The following is a 21559-nucleotide window of genomic DNA, read 5'->3' on the forward strand; positions in this document are numbered from 1 at the left end:
TTACTAAGTCACGAAAGTATATTGGGGATTAGCCAATAGTGGATATGGACACAAAGCAACCAGCCGATATGGAATAGGGCGGCACCAGCTGCGAGACTGTAGACTCACATTTCACTTCCAGCTCATCACAACTGGCATTGCCCTATTCCATAGTTCCCTATCTAACCAAGGGGTCCTGAGTGTGGCATCCCTTCTAACATATGCTCGAACATGGGGGTATCCTAATCAGGCAGAAAATTTACCGTAAACTAGAGAACATGCTTAGCCCTATATCAGATGATACTACAGCATTTATTTCCCACTTGAGTATAAAGGTTTTGAAAATGCATTTTCATATATCATATTAGAGCATTATGGATAAATAGATTAGGAGTTGCTCCTTCTAAAGCCTTATAAATTAGCTAGAGCAGCTACAAAAATAATCTCTACCTCTGGAGGACTTGGCATGTCCATGTATTAGACACCTCATAGCTCTCAAAGCACTTGCTACAAGTTTCCTCTATAAAGTGAGTGCAGCAGAATTCTGAGGTTCCCAGCAGTGAGAACTTGTGAACAGTATATTTTAAGGTAACCTTTTGACAAAAATAAACAGCTTTATTTAAAAAATAAAAAATGGGGGCTGAATGTTTTCCTCAGCAAAAATGGCATTGTGGAATATGCAGCAGCTTCTCACAAAATTAGATCAAAAAGTTTATTTCAGTTCTTCAATACAAAAAGTGAAACTCATTATACAGTCATTACATACAGAGTGATCTATTTCAAGTGTTTATTTCTGTTAATGTTGATGATTATGGCTTAAAGCCAATGAAAACCCCAAAATCTCTCTCAGTAAATTAGAATACTTTATAACACCAGCTTGAAAAAGGATTTTAAAATCCGAAATGTTGGCCTACTGAAATGTATGTTCAGTAAAAGCACTCAGTAATTGGTTGAGGCTCCTTTTGCATCAATTACAGCATCAATGTGGCATGTGACAGGCGATCTGCCTGTGGCACTGCTGAGGTGTTATGGAAGCCCAGGTTGCTTTGATAGCAGCCTTCAGCTCGTCTGCATTGTGGAGTCTGGTGTCTCATCTTCCTCTTGACAATACCCCATAAATTCTCTATGGGGTTAAGGTCAGGTGAGTTTGTTGGCCAATCAAGCACAGTGATACTGTTGTTTTTAAACCAGGTATTGGTACTTTTGTCAGTGTGGTCAGGTGCCAAGTCGTGTATCATAAATACCCCTTAAAAGTATAAATTTTATTAGATATATTTTAAAATTACCACTTCCCAGTGAAAACAAATATAATAATTGTAACGGACCTAAGAAGTGCACCTGTCCTGATATCCTGACCCTACACTTTTCTGCTATCCCTTCCTAGCCTGTGGAGGTTGGCACCCTGATAGATGTTTTTGGCGCCCCCACTCCGCGACGGCTTTCGCCTGCTGGCCCTATAAAGTTTCTAACCAGCTAAAGGCGAGAAAACAAAAAGCAATAAAAGAGATGAAGGAAGGGCAAAAAAGAGACTAAGTGCACAGATTATGCCAAATAACCTCCCTTGATAACGTCCTACCCAGGACGATATAAAATATCACTCAAAATGCATATGTAATTATTTTATCACACAATGACTCAAATGAGCCCATACATACATGCAACAAAAATGGGAGGAAAAAAAGCATAAACAAAAATGACCTGGATCAGTCCAGATTAATTGAGGCCCATGCATGACCAACTTGCTGGCAGTATAAATACAGTCATAATAAATAAATGCATAAACATCCAGCCAATATCCTAACGTCTAGCAGCGCATAGAATAGAATGATGAACAAATGCCTATAGTTGATAGGCGGTAGTCAATGTCTATATTAATGCATGGAACACTGGACTAAAACAAACACAAAAGAAAAACAATTTGACCAAAAAACAGCCAGTGAAGGAGATATTGTCCCCCCCAAAAAAAACAAACACTTAGCTGTTAGTAAACAGACGCCCCGACGCGTTTCCCCGTCATACGGTTCCTCAGGGGGCACATATAGATATGATGAACCGGAGGTCAATGATGCAGGTGCCCTGATGCCGAGGTCTGTCCCAAATTAGTGAAGAATTTGTGGGTACATTTTTTTTTTTTTTGTTTATGTTTTTTTCAGTGTGGAGTTTAACACTTTTTTTCCTCCTTGTGTGAGAAAAAAAAAAAAAAAAAAAATTGTCAGTCCCCACCCAAATTGACATGCAGGGATATCTGCTATAAAATGTGTTCAGATAGATCTGTTTATATGCATGACATTATACCTGAGGAAGACTCTAAGAAGTCGAAACCGGTTGTATTTTAGTTTGAAATAAAAATCATCCTTGAATCAGAATATCGAGTTCCATCATCATCCTTCAGGAGCGCATATTGCTGGGAAAAACATTCACAAAGAAATAAACACTTGAAATAGATCACTATTTGTAATGACTATATAAAGGAGTCTCACTTTTTGTATTGAATTGAAATAAATTAACTTTTTGATGGTATTCTAATTTTGTGAGAAGCACTTGTAGATAATTTTGTGTCCAAAAATTTATAATTGGTGGAGAAATGTTAAACTTAATGGAACCAAATCTTTTTTCAACCTATGTAACAGACGATTCCTCCTTACCTGCACATATGTATGTCACGTGTCAAAAGCGGGTGTAGGGAGCCTACTTAGGAGCTTGGCCAGCTCCACCACGTCGGGTGCTGGCTGTGTTATACACAGTGTACATAGTAAGTGGTCAATCACCCCCTACTGATCAAATGCTACAAGCTCTGAAGGTTGCTGCGTGAAACAGTTTATCAGATGCTACTTGAGAGAATAGGAGCTGCTCTGCAGTACCCAGCAGTGGCTGCTACACAATAAATGAAGCTGTGCATTAAAACTTCTTTAAAAGGGTTCACATCTGGCAGCCAACCAGAGCTTGCAACAGCTGATTGGTGGGGGTGCCGGGCCTACCTCGATCTTATATTACCTATCCAGCGGATAAATCAATGTGATCGCATAACCACTACTTACATAAACACGTTTGAGGAGACAATTGATGCAAAGTAATAAACTCACTTAACATGTATTTTTCCATAGTAATACAAAGTTTTTATTAGCATATTTACACAATTGTATACTATACCTCTATTACAAACTTATACACTTCAGATAGATAGGCTGGTTTTAAATAGTCCTTGAGTTCATCCTTACTAACCCAAACATAATCTCCCTTTTTCTTATTTGTGGGTACAGATTTGTTCTTGAGCAGAGCTTTGAAAAAGAAAACCTTAGCTCCCATCTTATCTTCACTTCGCAATGCTTTGGGAAACTTGTACTTGTAAAATCCACATGGGGCATTGCCTAAAAAATAAGCCTCAATGCTATTTTCTGTGGAAAGAAAAAAAAAACGTTAGAGATGGTAGATAGATGGGCTGTGACCATTCACATTGCAAGGCCATCAGAATCCCCCAACATTTCACTGTGGCTTATAGTCAAGCCCTGTGATCACTCTTCATTCCACCGCTCAACATTCCCTTATTGAAAGGTCTTGCTGAGTAACTAAACATATGAGATTTTTCATTTGTGTGCCCTCTTAATTGCAAGTTGATCAGTTGGGGTTCTAGGTTTTGAGACCCCTACTGATTTCTCATACCCCCCTTCCCTTCCTGAGTAAAGTGCAGCACAAGAGACGGAGTGCACAACTCACATATAAAGCAGATACAATAGAAAACCACATTTCTCTATTGAATCCATACTGCACGCTGTGTGTGTGATCAAGCAGGAGTTTTGTGCTCCCGTCTCCTGAGCTGCACGCTTGTTGGGTGGGAGGGAATAAGTGATCAGTGGGAGTTTCAGGACCCGGACACCCACAGATGATATTGCAATTAAACGGATACAGATACAAAAAAAAAAAAAACAACAACCCCCCAAAGGTTTAGTTACTCAAGTAAAATCTAGCATCACACCTGGACAGCTTAGTTTGATTTATTTAAAACTTTGGTGCAAGATCCTAGATCAAAAATTTGAAGGTTGGGACTTGTACGACTGATTATGTGTCTTCACTTTCAGACTGGAAAATGCTTAAAAGGAATGTCCACTACTTGGACAACTCCTTCTCAATTCCTTGGTCCCTCACCCCCAGTATAACACGTAATGTCAACTACGGTGCCCTACGAGCAAGGTCTACGTTAGCTCTCCCGGGCTTGAGTCACAATGTTATCCCTGCAGCCAACCAGTGCTGGATTCACTCTCCTAAGGAGGTAATTGAAATCAGGAGGAAGTAAGGGTTGCGGCTGCTCTCCCAATTCCTTTAGCTATCTTGATTTGTTCGGAGGAGGAGATCGTGACACCAGTGATGGCTGACGGTCAAGGGAGCTCCAGGAGAGCTAGTGCAGACACTGCTGGAATGGCGCCAGCACCGAGAAAAGGTTTTATTATTTTACTGGGGTAAAAACATAGGGATTAACACGGGGTTGTCCAAGGAGTGGAGTGTCCTTTGAAGTGTACCTATCACTTCCTGGTATTTCATGACGTAAAAGACCACCAAATTATGCAATCTTTCTCACGTATAATTTGAGGAACTAAAAACAAAATTACCTAATTTAGTTAGTGAAGTTCTGGTCCTTTCAGAAATAGAGACTAAAGTTGTGATCTCCATTGCCTCACTGATTTAACAAGTGCGCTGAGAGATACGCTGTGTGGAGGAGGAGGAGTGTGCAGCATGTACACACAGGCGAAGGTTGTGCTGCAGTTTACAATCATGCTGGATGTCATGATGAAAGTAACATGGATTGCTGTGCAATCTGCAACAGCAAAGTGCTGGGCAATTAAAGGGGTTGTTTATTCAGTTTGGAAGTTATCCCTCACCCTATTCTTAAATTGCTGTGTGCCCGACCACTGTGAACCCCACCAATCCAGAGAACTGGAGCGGTCGATCATGCACACCACTGCGTTATTTGTTCTTAATAGAAGTGGTGAAGCCCTGATAAAAGCTGTGCTCTGCTATCTATGGTGGTCACAGAGAATTAATGGAAGTACACATGATTGACTACCTCTCCATTCATAAGGGGATCTTGGGTTTAACCTCTTAGTGACAGGGCCATTTTTTTTTTTTTTTTAATCTGCCATGTCACTTTATGTAATAACTGGAACGCTTCAAGATAGCCCATTGATTTTGAGACTTTTTGTGACACATTATACATTTAGGTTTATATGTTTTCCATTTATAAATATATCAGAAATGTGACATTTTAAAAAACAGAAAAACTGACCGGCACATCAACAACTAGTCTGAACAGGTGCATACAAAAAAAAGCAACTTGCATATCAAATCACATCAGGTTCCGACCAACCCATAAATATAGGCTTTACCAAGAGAGGTGTTTATATTCACCCATGCATTCAGATATTAGCCATAGGTAAGTGTTCACACTGGGCAGTTAGGTCAGGGACACATCCAATTCATGAGATTACCTTGACAATGGTTGATGGGCTCACACTATTTGGCCAAATTTTGTGTTAAACGTCTCGTGTATTTTTCCTACATTTCAAAAGCCATTTTGCTATTCCCATTTCACATTGACTTGCTTTAACGCAATTGAGTGCAACCATTTTCGTACTTTGATTTTAAAAAATGTGCAATTGTTTTGAAACTTTGAATGATTATCCCTTTAATCTAGATAGTCATACCACACAACAACATTAATAAATATAATTTCACTCATGTCTGCTGTACATCAGCAACATTTGTAAAATGTTTTATTTTGTTAGCATTTTAGGTTTAACCCCTTAATCCCATATGACGTACTATCCCGTTGAGGTGGGGTGGGCCTTAATTCCCACCGACGGGATAGTACGTCATATGCAATCTCATATGCGCTCACGGGGGGGGTTTGAGCGCGGCTGAGTGTCAGCTGACTAACGCAGCTGACATTCGGCACTATGTGCCAGGAGCGGTCACGGACCGCCCCCGGCACATTAAGCCCCGGCACACTGCGATCTAACATGATCGCAGTGTTCCAGCGGTAAAGGGAAGCATCGCGCAGGGAGGGGGCTCCCCGCGGGCTTCCCTGAGACCCCCGGAGCAACGCGATGTGATCGTGTTGCTCCGAGCGTCTCTTACCTCCTATCCCTGCAGGCCCCGGATCCAAAATGGCCACGGGGCTGCATCCGGGTCCTGCAGGGACTACTTCCGGGTCCAGAGCAGGCGCTGGTAAGCCTGCAGCGCTGTAAGTCAGAACGCTGATCTGACAGAGTGCTGTGCAAACTGTCAGATCAGCGATCTGTGATGTCTCCCCCCCCCCCCCCGGGACAAAGTAAAAAAGTAAAAAAAAAAAATTTGTAAATAAAGAAAAAAATATATATATATTATTCCCATAAATACATTTCTTTATCTAAATTAAAAAAAAAAAATAATAAAAGTACACATATTTAGTATCGCCGCGTCCGTAGCGACCCAACCTATAAAACTGTCCCACTAGTTAACCCCTTCAGTGAACGCCGTAAGAAAAAAAAAAACGAGGCAAAAAACAGCGCTTTATTATCGTACCGCCGAACAAAAAGTGGAATAACACGCCATCAAAAAGACGGATCTAAATAACTATGGTACCGCTGAAAATGTCATCTTGTCCCGCAAAAAACGAGCCGCCATACAGCATCATAAGCAAAAAAATAAAAAAGTTATAGTCCTCAGAATAAAGCGATGCCAAAATAATTATTTTTTCTATAAAATAGTTCTTATCGTATAAAAGCACCAAAACATAAAAAAAATGATATAAATGAGATATCGCTGTAATCGTACTGACCCGAAGAATAAAACTGCTTTATCAATTTTACCAAACGTGGAACGGTATAAACGCCTCCCCCAAAAGAAATTCATGAATAGCTGGTTTTTGGTCATTCTGCCCCACAAAAATCGGAATAAAAAGCGATCAAAAACTGTCACGTGTCCGAAAATGTTACCAATAAAAACGTCAACTCGTCCCGCAAAAAACAAGACCTCACATGACTCTGTGGACCAAAATATGGAAAAATTATAGGTCTCAAAATGTGGAGACGCAAAAACTTTTTTGCTATAAAAAGCGTCTTTTAGTATGTGACAGCTGCCAATCATAAAAATCCGCTATAAAAAATGCTATAAAAGTAAATCAAACCCCCCTTCATCACCCCCTTAATTAGGGAAAAATAATAAAATTAAAAAAATGTATTTATTTCCATTTTCCCATTAGGGTTAGGGCTAGGGTTAGGGCTAGGGTTGGAGCTAAAGTTAGGGTTAGGGTTGGGGCTAAAGTTAGGGTTAAGGTTGGGTCTAAAGTTAGGGTTAGGGCTAAAGTTAGGGTTAGGATTACATTTACGGTTGGGATTAGGGTTGGGATTAGAGTTAGGGGTGTGTCAGGGTTACCGTTGGGATTAGGGTTAGGGGTGTGTTTGGATTAGGGTTTCAGGAAGAATTGGGGAGTTTACACTGTTGGGGCACATCAGGGGCTCTCCAAACGCAACATGGCGTCCGATCTCAATTCCAGCCAATTCTGCGTTGAAAAAGTAAAACAGGGCTCCTTCCCTTCCGAACTCTCCCGTGCGCCCAAACAGGGTTTACCCCAACATATGGGGTATCAGCGTACTCGGGACAAATTGGACAACAACCTTTGGGGTCCAAGTTCTCTGGTTATCCTTGGGAAAATAAAAATTTGGGGGGCTAAAAATTATTTTTGTGGGAAATTTTTTATTTTTTATTTTCACGGCTCTGCGTTGTAAACTGTAGTGAAACACTTGGGGGTTCAAAGTTCTCACAACACATCTAGATAAGTTCCTTGGGAGGTCCAGTTTCCAATATGGGGTCACTTGTGGGGGGTTTGTACTGTTTGGGTACATCAGGGGCTCTGCAAATGCAACATGACGCCTGCAGACCAATCCATCTAAGTCTGCATTCCAAATGGCGCTCCTTCCCTTCCGAACTCTGCCATGCGCCCAAACAGTGGTTCCCCCCCCCCACATACGGGGTATCAGCGTACTCAGGACAAATTGGACAACAACTTTTGGGGTCCAATTTCTCCTGTTACCCTTGGGAAAATACAAAACTGAGGGCTAAAAAATCATTTTTGTGAAAAAAAAAAAGGAATTTTTATTTTCATGGCTCTGCATTATAAACTTCTGTGAAGCACTTGTTAGGTCAAAGTGCTCACCACACATCTAGGTAAGTTCCTTAGGGGGTCTACTTTCTAAAATGGTGTCACTTGTGGGGGGTTTCAATGTTTAGGCACATCAGGGGCTCTCCAAACGCAACATGGCGTCCCATCTCAATTCCAGTCAATTTTGCATTGAAAAGTAAAATGGCGCTCCTTTCCTTCCGAGCTCTGCCATGCGCCCAAACAGTGGTTTACCCCCACATATGGGGTATCAGCGTACTCAGGACAAATTGTACAACAACATTTGTGGACCATTTTCTCCTGTTACCCTTGGTAAAATAAAACAAATTGGAGCTGAAATAAATTGTGTGTGAAAAAAAGTTAAATGTTCATTTTTATTTAAACATTCCAAAAATTCCTGTGAAACACCTGAAGGGTTAATAAAGTTCTTGAATGTGGTTTTGAGCACCTTGAGGGGTGCAGTTTTTAGAATGGTGTCACACTTGGGTATTTGCTATCATATAGACCCCTCAAAATGACTTCAAATGAGATATGGTCCCTAAAAAAAAAATGGTGTTGTAAAAATGAGAAATTTCTGATCAACTTTTAACCCTTATAACTCCCTAACAAAAAAAAAAAAAAATTGGTTCCAAAATTGTGCTGATGTAAAGTAGACATGTGGGAAATGTTACTTATTAAGTATTTTGTGTGACATCTCTCTGTGATTTAAGGGCATAAAAATTCAAAGTTGGAAAATTGCGAAATTTTCAAAATTTTCGCCAAATTTCCGTTTTTTTCACAAATAAACGCAAGTTATATCGAAGAAATTTTACCACTATCATGAAGTACAACATGTCACGAGAAAACAGTGTCAGAATCGCTAAGATCTGTTGAAGCGTTCCAGAGTTATAACCTCATAAAGGGACAGTGGTCAGAATTGTAAAAAACAGGATTTTTGGTTGCTTACCGTAAAATCTGTTTCTCGGAGCCTTCATTGGGGGACACAGGAACCATGGGTGTATGCTGCTGCCACTAGGAGGCTGACACTATGCAAATAAAAAAGTTAGCTCCTCCTCTGCAGTGTACACCCTACCGACAGGAAGTAGGATATTCAGTTAGTGAGAAAGCAGTAGGAGAAACAACGTGTAAATGAGAAAGAATAATAATAATCTTCAATTATACAGCGCCAAAGACTGTAAAGCGCTGCTTAAGTTTGAACAGTTTCAAACCCTCAAAGAGCGTTCAAAGAACACAAACTTTAACAGTATAACACAATAAACAGAGCTGTTCAACATGGGAGGGTGCTGTGTCCCCCAATGAAGGCTCCGAGAAACAGATTTTACGGTAAGCAACCAAAAATCCTGTTTTCTCTATCGCCTCTCATTGGGGGACACAGGAACCATGGGACGTCCCAAAGCAGTCCCTGGGGTGGGAACAGCAGAAAACTCCATTCAGGTCAGAGGACACATCACTGCCGCCTGCAGGATCCTCCCGCCTAGGCTGGCAACTGCCGAAGCGCAGGTATATAACATTTGGCAAACCTTGGAGGCCGACCGGCCTCTTGGCGTGCCGTCTGGAATGACAAATAGACGGTCCGTCTTCCTAAAGAAGGCGATCCTAGATAAATAGATCCTCACCGCCCTGACCAGGCATAGCCTGCTCAGCGAACGACCCCAGAGAATCGGTCGGAGCAGGACAAAGGTGGGACGGACGATCTTACTAAAGTAGAAGGAGCGATGAAGGCCGTAAAACTACCCTATCCTGGTGAAGAATCCAAGAAGTGGGGCGACAGGAGAGAGCCACCAACTCCGAGGATAATGGAGGAAAAGGCCACCAGAAAACGTTACCCTTCAGGACAGAAAACAGACAGTGAGACCTCATGGGGGGGGCTCAAGGGGGGAACCCCACTGAGCCTCCAGAACAAGATTGAGGTCCCAGGGATCCACGAGAGTCTGGTACGGGGGAGCCGCATGTGCCACTTCTTGAAGAAAAGATCTGATCTGAGAACTGAACGGATATAAATCTCTGTACCGTGGTAGCCAGTAGCTAAGGACTACTGAAAGGGACTTCAGAAAAGGAATGGCAAGGGATGCTATCTGACCCTTTAGAGAACTAAGGGCAAGGCCAGCATCAAGTCCCGCCTAGAGAAAACGGCCAAAATGGAAGGTTTCAGGGGCAAAGCTGTTAAATCGAGCCACCAAGAACTCTGTGGCAGATCGGTCCTTAGTACAGACGATCTGGCCTGTCTGGGGCCTGCAGTGGGAGTCCACGAGGATATGAACGATCTCAGCAACCAGAACCTTCTGGGCCAATCTGGTGCGGTCAGAATGATCGGAACCCCCTCCGCATTGAGCTTCAACAGCCTGGGAAGGAAGGGAAGGGAGGAACAAATAGGGAAGTACAAAATGCGACCCAGGAATGGTCAAAGTATCGGTATCCGCAACAAGAGGATCACCGACCTGGAGACAAAAAGTGAAACCTTGCTAAGCAGTCGGGACGCCAGGAGATCCGCGTCCGGAGTTTTCCATTAAGGCAAAATTGAAGGAAGGCCCCCTGAAGAAGGGACCATTCACCTGCCGTAAGGCCCTCGTGGCAGAGAAAACACCTAGTTGACCACGACGGGGATATGCACTGCGGATAGTGCCGAAAAGGTCGCCTCTGCCCAGGAGGATGATCTTGGATACCTCCGCCATTGCCAAGAGACTCTGATTCCCTTCCTGGTAATAGACATATGCCACAATCAAGGCATTGGACGTCTGGATTCTGACTGGCAGACCTCTGAGAAGCCTTTCACAGTGACTCAGATAGAGGAATGGCCCCTATCTCAAGGGTGTCGATCGGCAAAGAGAACTCTTGCTCCAACCAATGCCCCCATCACTGACAGATGGCGAGAAACCACATCTCAGCCAGGAAGGCGGGTGACCGTCGTCACCACCTGCCTTGGAAGGACCGGACCTGGGGAATGAGAGGGAATGTTCCGACCAATGTCCCCATCACTGTGACAGCCACCAGTTGAGAGGCTATTGGAATCAAATGGAAACCCGGATCAGGGATCCAGAGACCGTACAGACGTGTCCCACTGAAAAAGGATGGCCTGCTGAAGTGGTCTCAAGTGGAACAGCGTAAAAGAGAACGCTCCCGATGCTGTCACCATGCGTCACAGTACCGTCATTGCTGAACGGAAGGAAGGCAGCTGAAGGCCTTGCAGAGGGCGTATGTAGAATTGCCCGCTTCTCCTCGAGAAGAAAAACCCCCGACTGACGGTGTCGAACAACATGCCTAAGAGGACAAAACGCTGACTCGGAATAAGAAAAGACTTTGTTCTGATGGCCAGCCACCAGAAACGGGACAGGGAGTCGAGGACAATGGTCAGACTCACCTGGGCCTGAGAGAGAGGCAGAGGCATGATGAGGAAGCACTAGGCCCCTGATCCTCAATATGGCCATAAATGTGGCCATGATCTCTATGAAGACACCAGGAGCGGTCGCAAGACCGAGCGGCAGGACGACAAACCAGAAATGACCCTTCTGCGTCGCGAAACGCAGGAAAACTCAGGTGTGCTGGGAAAATCAGGGCATGGAGCAAGGCATCTTGGATATCCATGGAGCACAGGAATTCCTGTGGATCCATGGGAGCCAGAACCTTACAGAGGAACTCCATCCAGAAATGCCGCATGCGGAACCTTCTGTACACTAACTTCAGAGCCAGGGTGGGTCGAGCTGCGCCGCTCTTCTTCGGCACTACAAGCAGGATTGAATAGAAACCTGTGAAGCGTTCCTGCTGTGGGATGGAAACGATAACCTCCGAACAAAGAAGGAAGGTAATGGACGCAAAGAAAACCTGGGATCAAAGGAGGATTTTTAGAGGGCGAGATTCGAAGAAGCGATTTCGGGCCGCGAAGCGAACCCTACCTTGTATTCAGAGGACACCACCTCCCTGATCTAAGCGTCCTCCACCGAGGCCAGCCAAACATTCCTGAACAAAACAGGAGACGCCCGCCCAAACTGAAGGGAACGCTGGGCCCCTAGCCAGAGTTCTGCCGAGGAAGATCTGCCAGATCTAGGCCTGGTGGACAAACTATGGGAGTTGCGGGGACGCCAGGAAGGGGTAGGCTTAAAGGAAGCCATTTGTCTAGCCAGACGAGATCGCGGTCTGTGTTAGCTAGAGGAATCTTCCGACACTGCAAAACAGCGAAAGGACAAGGGAGCTCGTGCCTCCCGTGGCGTCCTTAATAATTTGTTCCAGCATGTAGCCAAAGAGACGGGCCCCCTGGAAGGGGAGTCTGGTAAGGGACTTCTTGAAGACAAGTCCGCCTGCCGGGAGTAGAGCCGAATATTCCGTCGGATGGCCCCCATATTGCTGGACGTGTGAGTTGCACAAGCCGCACATCTGGGGAGACAGATACCAAATATTTCCCTGCACAGGAAATCTGGTCCGTCAGGTCGGCTAGCTCTCCCAGAGGAGCTCCAGCCGGGGTGCTCTTACAAGGCTGATTGATCCATCTAGCTATAGTCCTTGAGACCAAGGTAGAGGTGATGGCCGACAAAGTAGAAGCAGCCGTTTCAAAGGCTGATTTATCCAGCGATTCTAGAATTGTTGTAGAATTGCCCGCTTCTCCTATCCTTGGAACCCATGAGGGAAGTGGAGGGGCCAAGTTGGTAGCCAGTCTGGGGACTGACAAGTCCACAATTGAGCTCAGACGAGAAGGAATATAGGATGCAGAGATGCTTCCCTGTCTGAAGCATCTGGTATGGTTCGCCTTTCCCCTGACAAGTACCACCACAAATTCAGTGAGTGGGGCAAAGACCTTGGAAGGTGGTTTTGACCGTCTAAACGAAACCGCCTATCCTGCGGGTTCCGTAGAGGTATCCATGATGCTTAAGGTCTGGTTTATTGCAACAATAAGGTTATACCTGTTGAGAACCAAGTCTGAAACATCCTTTGCAAACATGACAGAGGACGCCCGTCTCTCTCTCTCTCTTGAGAGAGAGAGAGGAGGATCAGGAAGAGGGATCTCACCGTTCCAGACCGGAGGGCGAGAAGGAAGGTGTCAGACGTCCATGGAGCTGATGGTGGACGTCCTCGTCTCCTCCAACCGACAGGCTCTGGTGGGCGAGTGGGTGGGTGACGGAACTGGGACCGAACTTCTAAGCACGCTTGTGCGCTAGGATCATGGTCCTGCTGTCGGATCTGTGCGGATACGGGGTGGCAGTACATGCCGTACTCATAGTCCCTAATGTGGGAATACAGGTGTGAATATTCACCCTGTATCCCTCCGAAAAAGGAACCTAGAATTTCGCTCCTGTCTGGATCTCTTGTGCCAGAGTTGAAGAGGCCAGACGGAGAATCCTGTGACCCACTGGCAACTGCGGTCAAGCACAGACCCCAGGGTCGTGACATCCTGGTGTCTCGGTCTCGCCCGGTGAGGGGACTCCTGGACGGACAGTGGAGTTGCTGCAGCAGGAGAACGGAACGCTGTCGTTTTAGGATTAGGCCTGGGAGCAGACCCACTAAATGATTAGGGGAAACAGGAGAGGGGAGTAATGGACTGCATGGCAGAGCTACTCACAGCAATAGTAGGGTCCTGTAGACTGCTCCCGGCTGTAGCTGCGGCCAGATCACGGCACAGGTCCAGGGCACCAGCAGGGAGACGGAGGATGCAGGGGACCCAGTCACCGGGTCCGGAAGAGAACGCTCCTCAGCAAGACAGCGGCGATCCCAGGCCGAATGGGGCGGCTATAAGTGGGCGGAGCCAGCCGCTCTGTACCAGGGGAGCACCAAGATGGCGCCGGTGGGCGGCTCTGACAGTCGGGCGGGAGAAAAGCCCGCCCGACAGAGGAGGAAGTGGGCGGAGTCAGCCCCGGAAGAGTAGGCCTGAGTAGAAGCCGGGGGCTAAATTAGGAACCGCTGACCGCCGGAGAGTGCAGGGAAGTGCCGCGGCACCGGCACCGGATAGCGGAAGATCGGCGCGGCAGCTGCCAGACCGTCGCAAGAGCGCGGCCTAAGGTTAGTTGCCGGAAGTAGGCCCCGGGGAAGCCGGGGCCTAAATTAGGAACCGGCGACCGCCGGAGAGTGCCGCGGCGCCGGCGCGGCAGCCTGCAAGGGAGCGCGGCCGCAGGCTAGCACATCGCCAGGAATGGGCCCCGGAAGGAGCCGGGTCCCAAATTAGGCCAAAAACGGCGACCGCCAGAAGGGGCCGCGGCGGTTAAAAGAGCACGGCTGTCAGAAAATCAGCCGCTTCGGACAATGTCCTTGCTGCCCACTCCTAAAGGGGATACTCACCTAAAACATCCCACGTCGTCCATTACTAACCTCAAACCTTGTGAAGGTATCAGACGTCCATGTGAGCTGCTGATGGACGTCCTCGTCTCCTCCGACCGACAGGCTCTGGTGGGCGAGTGGGTGGGGGACGGAGCCAGGACCGGACTTCTGAGCACGCTTGTGTGCTAGGATCTTGGTCCTGGACAGGGATCTATGAGGATACGGGGTGGCAGTACACGCCGTACTCATAGTCCGCTATGTGGGACTACAGGTGTGACTGTTCACCCTGTATCCCTCCGGAAAAACCTGAAAAGAAACGACGCACATTGAGGTAGATAAGGGTCTAATGAAAGACCCGTGTCCACCTCCTACTGACACTAAGCTAAACTGAATATCCTACTTCCTGTCGGTAGGGTGTACACTGCAGAGGAGGAGCTAACTTTTTTATTTGCATAGTGTCAGCCTCCTAGTGGCAGCAGCATACACCCATGGTTCCTGTGTCCCCCAATGAGAGGCGATAGAGAAATTGGCCCGGTCATTAACGTGCAAACCACCCTCGGGGCTTAAGGGGTTAAAAAATGTAGCACTAATTTTTCAAGTTTTCAAGAAAATTTACCTAACTTATTTTTTTAGGGACCTGTTCAGTTTTGAAGTGACTTTAGGGGTCCAATATATTGGAAACCCACAAAAGTAATACCATTTTAAAAACCGTGCCCCTCAACGTATTCAAAATTGCTTTCAGGTAGTTCATTAAGCCTACAGATAATTTTCAGGAATTAATGCCAAGTGGCATGACAGGAATAAAAAAAGTTTATTTTTACCACCTAAGTCTACGTTCACATTTGCGGTCGGCGCCGCAGCGTCGCCGCATGCGTCATGCGCCCCTATATTTAACATGGGGGCGCATGGACATGCGTCGCACTTGCGTTTTGCGCCGCATGCGTCCCTGCGGCGCACGCGTCCGGGCGCAGAGGACGCAGCAAGTTGCATTTTTGCTGCGTCCAAAATCAATCAAAAAAAGGATGCATGTAGCGCAAAACGCAGCGTTGTGCATGCGTTTTGCTGCGTTTTTGTTTGCGTTGTGCGTTGCGGCGCCGACGCTGCGGCGCACAACGCAAATGTGAACGTAGCCTAACTTGTGATAACTTTTGAACAGGCCACTTTAGCTGGCAGACTAAGTCCACTATTTGGTCGTAAACTGCCATGGCAAACATGAGGACCACATGATCAAGATCTCTGGGAGCCAATGGGATTAAAAAGGGAGCCCCCCTCCCAAGCGATGTTAATTATATAGACGCCGTAGTCATTATTGAAAGCATTTAAGGGGTTAAACGAGGAGGGTTTAAACAACGCGGTTCCCGGTCTTGCACCCTAAGCTGAATAAAGTAGATACCTGATACGTTAGAAAGGGCTCGTTCTGCTGTCTGCCTCATGGTTTCTCCAGCCATCCACTCAACCTGAGGGAACATCCAGACTTCTTCATTGCCAATCTTTTCTTTAACCAATAGAACTAAAGGGTTTTCTAGTTTCCTGTTGAGCGATGCCCGATCATTCTGTTCATCTGCTTCTGTAACAAACGGAATATAGAGCGATTATGCTTTAATTGTCGCAAATATTACATTATACCCACCAGTCTTGTGCCATCTACACTATGGAGACCCTATTAGTAGCCCCCAGAGGCATTAAATATCACTCCTGCTATCTAATGTGGCCATACAGTGAGCTATGAAATGAAGTCAATGGAAAATGCGGACTAAGCTGCTGCTACACTCTCTGGCAGTGATTTCTGTGCCAAGAGAACAAAGGATCCTCTGACATTAAGGGTGGAGATGACCACATACACATAAGATGCTCAGCCAAGTTCAGCGATAACGGTGGGTTCAGCTGTCATTTATATTAAGTTTAAGGCCAGACCTAGAGCATAAAAAAAGGCAGAGCTCAGGCTGTGCCACTACAATGAATTAGCCAACCAAATCCTACGACCTGCATTGGCCAAAAAGCTGGAAGCATTCCTGGGAACTGGAGCATGGCATGACATGACACAGCCTACAGGCTACAATGTGCTGATTTTTTAACTTGGACATCGCACAATGATGAAAGCAACTGTTTAAGGCAACACGTTCTAGAAGCAGCAGAAATCTGGAGTAAGGAGAGCGGCTAGTGAATAACAGGTCACTGGATGAACCAAGAGCGTAGCAAGGTTAGTAGAGAAGAACCCAGTGTGTAAGGAAAAAGCCATTAATGTACAATCCAAAAGCAGGCGCTGCCCAGGGAAAGGAGTCAGGAAGATAGAGACTATATTACATTTTTAGTACTGTTTTATAAAATCCATTTTTATCTTTGTATCTCCTTTACCTGGCCAGCAGCTGTTTTTGGATTGTACAGTAACGGAATTTCCTTTCTTCCATGCAACACCTCTGGACGGCACCCTGTATCACAGAACCACAATCCCATGGTGCTGCAGCTCATCAGCCCAGCAAGAATCAAGTGTGTAACATGGATGGAGTGCTACATAGGGACATAAGGCTACTTTCACACTAGCATCGTTTGGAATATGTCGCAATGCGCCGCTGTGGCAAAAAAACGCATCCTGCAAACGTGCCCGCGGGATGCGTTTTTTTTGCCCATATACTCACATTAGCGGCGCATTGCGACGTGTGTCCATACGTTGCAAGCGTCGCACACTGGAAGTGTCGGCCCGTCGGCACAAAAAAATGTTACATGTAACGTTTTTTCGTGCGTCGGGACGGCCATTTCTGACCGCGCATGCGCGGCCGGAACTCCGCCCCCTCATCCCCGGACTTCACAATGGGCAGTGGAAGCAGTTTTACAACGCTTCCGCTCCCCACGTCGGGCATTATTTTCACAACGGGCGTCCGCACGTCGGGCCGACGCTAGTGTGAAAGTAGCCTAAGGTGGATGCACATAGATTTAAGGGATGCGGATCTGCTCCAAAATCCACATGCAATTTGGATGTGGATTTGCTGCAGTTTTTAGCTTAAGCCAATAAGTAAATGTGCAGCCAACTACACCCAAATCTACATGGAACACATTAATATGGTGCAAAAGATTCATTGTAGGCACATCAGTATTGTAAAAGGTTATTCCCATCCTAGCAAGTTATAACCCATTGTAAGGCCGGGGTCAGACTTGCGAGTGTGATGTGAGAAACTCGCGCAAGTCTCTCGCATCAATACCCGGCACTGCCCCCGGCACTCAGGACCGGAGTGTGCAGCTGCACAGAAATACATACAGCCACACGCTCCGGTCCGAGTGCCGGCGGCAGTGCCGGGTATTGATGCGAGAGACTCGTGCGAGTTTCTTGCATCACACTCGCAAGTGTGACCCCGGCCTAAGGGATGAGCTCTCTGGTAGACGCTGGTGTGCATACAAGGATCTTGATCTTTGGTTCAAAACAAAAGAGAAGTTTATTAAATGTCCACAAACCATCCAGCTTAACAAAACACAGCAGCCTCTTCTGGGTACAAAAGGTATAAGAAAACCAAAACGGAAAATAAACACTCTATATATAGCATGGGCTCACCCGTTTAGATGTCAGTCCTTCACTCAGCCTCTAGCAGAGACTACGCCACACAAGCAAGGTCTTTCTCCATACACACATCACCCCAATGAGACAGCCTGGCTACTTTACAGAGGCTGTGCCACATCCAAGGCTGGAGATATGGGAGCAGACAGTCCCGCCCATTTCTGACTGCTCCTAAAAACCGAACCCTTGCTATGCCCCAGTAACCCGCTCAGCACTACTTGTACTGGAGCCTGCTATTTTCAGTCTTTCCATCACTGAGGCTAATTGTCACACACATCACCCCAGGAGAACCTGTCCGTCTGCAAGCCTACACCATCTGATTGCTGGGGTTGATTCTATTATGGGGCTCTGAAGTGGATGCTTGTTAGTGCTCGATTTTCCCATCTATGGGACCACCAGGAATAGCTCAGGACAGCGCTCGCCTGATGGTCCAATAGGCAATAAATGAAGTGGTGGATCACGTGTGCAGTCACCTTTCTTTTTAAACGCCCTGTTCTCGGAATTAGTGGGATTCCCAGTGATCAGCAAATTACCTATTCTGTAAATACATGATTTAATATACTTGCTTATATGCTATTCTGTATATATATATATAGAGAGAGAGATTAGAAAAAGGAAGGCAGCACTCCAATATTTGCAAAGGTGAAAAAAGCTGTGACGTTTATTTCAGACCCACATCTTCATACGACGTTTCGGCTCACACTGAGCCTTTCTCAAGCCTTGAGAAAGGCTCAGTGTGAGCCGAAACGTCGTATGAAGATGTGGGTCTGAAATAAACGTCACAGCTTTTTTCACCTTTGCAAATATTGGAGTGCTGCCTTCCTTTTTCTAATCTCTATGATACTTGGGTGGATGAGTGGACTGTCCTGCCTGGAAGGCTTGGCACCCGTCGGTGAGCTTGTGCTGTTTTCATCTTTTTTTGTATGTGTATATATATATATTAATTATACTGTCCCAATGGGGCTCACAATTAAGGCGTCAGATTGTGAGCCCATCATACCATGGACATGGTGGTCACATTTATGTGACTGCGCTGTCCACTGTGGTGATTGCGTGAGAGACCTTGTAAATGTGAAAAAAGGCATGTTTTGTAAATTTCCTCCCCATTTAATATTGTCAGTCACCATATCTACATATCGAGCTGCTTGAGGGAAGGGAACAATACCTGTTACTCTTGGAGCAAGCTTCATTTGCTTCCATTTTTGTTCCCATGTATCCTCCATGTCTTGCGCTATCACAATGTCCTGCTCCTCCTCTTCATCATCAGAATCATAGGTATCAGATTGCTTCCTCCGCAGACGCTCTGCATCTTTCATAAGCTGGAGCTCGTGATCTGAATAGAAACTTTTCTCCAGGTCAATCTGGAATATACCAAGAATATGACAATAAACCCCCAAATGCTGATTAGCGGATGAGCAATAGCTACCTGTCCTAGGTCCTGACTCATCACCATGTCTAAGCCAGGATTCTGGCACAAAACACTTTCAATTGTTGCAAAATGTTTGCGTAATTTACACTCGTGCAAAAAGTTTGAAACTTTTGGTGTTTTTGCGCCAATCCCAGACAGCTTTGCCAAAATGGGCAGACCAGGAGTGGAACGGGTTGGCATGAAGCGCGCCACCAGGCAATTTGGCAAAAACGCACTTTAGTGGCATGAACATTTCTGGCACAAGCACACAGCACTTATAAAATGCACCCAATTCATTAACATACGCCTCTTCATTAATTAGGTGCATCTTACGCCCATGGTCCCCCCATTAGAACCGGCGTACAAATCAACCTTCTTCATTAATCGGGCCCATATTGTATCTGCTGCAAGATACTAACTTCAGCATTATCCTGGATTTACACCAACCCTCTGTGATCCACGAAGGGACTGACTACCAGACGATACAGAGGACACTGCTCTAGTCTTCAAATGCCCCAATAATAGCAGGCAGTTAGTCGCCTATTGCACTTGCTCCACAGGCTTCATACATCACCAGGCGTCCCATCAGCCCTGCTCGACTACATTACATGGCAGTCGTCAGTCAGTGTGTCACCATCTACAGTAATAGCAATGGCTGAGAGATCGTTCCTTAATGAATGAAACGCGAACTTGTGAGGCAGTTTTCTCACTATCGAAAACGGCAGAAAAAAAATAAAAATTAGGTGACCTAACATCTGCGGTTACACTTCTGGGGGTCTATTTGACCACGAATAACCTAGAGCTCAATTTTCATTCTGGCCAATAATCCATTTAGGTGTCCACCATACTGGAGACGTATAAAGTATCCCCGATGCTTTCAGGCCCCATGTGCAAAAATCATAATACCCTTCTACAGAAGTCTTTCCCTGTACCAGGTGATGATACACTGGTACCATACGCCACCAACATCTCTTCAGTGAGGGCCCAATGCAGGTAATGTGCAGCAGACTGGATCAGTGTGCCATCCCCTAGTATGGTGGGTAAGGGATGCGGAATTCTTATTACATAACCTCTGTACGAGCCCAACCTGCCCTTCCATTCACTGCACTGGGGTAGACTGAGCCAGCGCCATCCACAGTGGGTGTGGGGTCTCTCCCGTCCCATCATCCCCAGATACATGGCTATACGTATCCCAAAACGTTACCGACAAGATACAGCTCAGCATCCAGTAAGAAAAAGAATGGCAGAAAGATAAGTAAAGATTAGGGGGTTTTTTTTTGCACCATTTGCTGCACTTGTATTTTTTCCCCTCATTTTCCTGAGCACTGAACGGTAAAATTAAATTTCACCATCACAAAATTACAGAAAATCACAACCCGTCCTGCAAAAATACAAGCCGTCATATGGCGGTCAGGAGAAAAAGAAAAAAGAAAAAGGTCATGGCTGTGTGATGAAGGAAGGCGGAAAAACAATAAATGTCTACAATGATAGGATACATAGAAAATATGGAGACAGGCCCCGTGCAGCCGAAATGCTGCCTGCAGCACAGACACTGGCCGAGAGAGCTCACTGCAGTTTCCCGGCTTTGTATAGCTGACACCAGAGAGCAGCAGCGCACATCTCTCCGGGCTCCCCCTGTACCTGCTTGAGCAGCTCCTCCACCTCCCGCTGCAGCGGCGTCTTGCTCTGAGCCACCACTGCCGGCCTCTTCAGACACACAGCCCCGTGCAGCCTCCACGGAGACCCCGTGCTCCCCTGTGCAGAAGCCAAACCCCGGCATCCCGCAACCGAGGCCCGAAAACCCAGTGCCCTGCACCACAGCGCGCCGGTCAGCAGCCTCCGTACAGGCGCAGCCATCTTGTGATCACGTGATGCCGCACGCTGCTGACAGGGCATACTACAGAACGAACTTTACAGGGGGGCTGATATGTTTTGCCGTTACGTAGCTATTAAAGTTTTCTTTATGAAGAAATGATTTATACATATGAATATACATTTCAAAATTCGAACAAGCCGTTATTTTCAGCTTTAGTCTATACTTCTTAAATAACTCTCCTATTCGTATACTCCCCTTTCCTCCTCAGAAGAAATGGTTTAGTCCAGAGGTTGGCGCTGCTCATTTCTAAGGCGGGGGACGTGCAAGATTATTCTTCTACCTCAGCGCGTTTAGTTGTGTTAATATGAATAACATTGAAGAGAAATATGTTATTATTAATTCAATCTATTGGTAAGA

At 45.9% G+C, this 21559-nt stretch overlaps 1 protein-coding gene across 1 annotated transcript; it reads right to left on the reverse strand.

The window, feature by feature from the left end:
- Positions 1-3072: 3072 nt before the first annotated feature.
- MRPL46 (mitochondrial ribosomal protein L46) lies at positions 3073-21218 on the reverse strand. Its single transcript, XM_077263449.1, has 4 exons — positions 20968-21218; positions 19084-19279; positions 15765-15938; positions 3073-3374 (listed from the first exon to the last, which is right to left on the reverse strand). The coding sequence occupies exons 1-4, from the start codon at positions 21181-21183 to the stop codon at positions 3124-3126; spliced, it is 837 nt and encodes a 278-aa protein (XP_077119564.1). The 5' UTR covers positions 21184-21218; the 3' UTR covers positions 3073-3123.
- Positions 21219-21559: the final 341 nt, after the last annotated feature.

Source organism: Ranitomeya variabilis, chromosome 5 (genome assembly GCF_051348905.1).
Source record: "Ranitomeya variabilis isolate aRanVar5 chromosome 5, aRanVar5.hap1, whole genome shotgun sequence".
In the NCBI taxonomy this organism is placed as follows: domain Eukaryota; kingdom Metazoa; phylum Chordata; class Amphibia; order Anura; family Dendrobatidae; genus Ranitomeya; species Ranitomeya variabilis.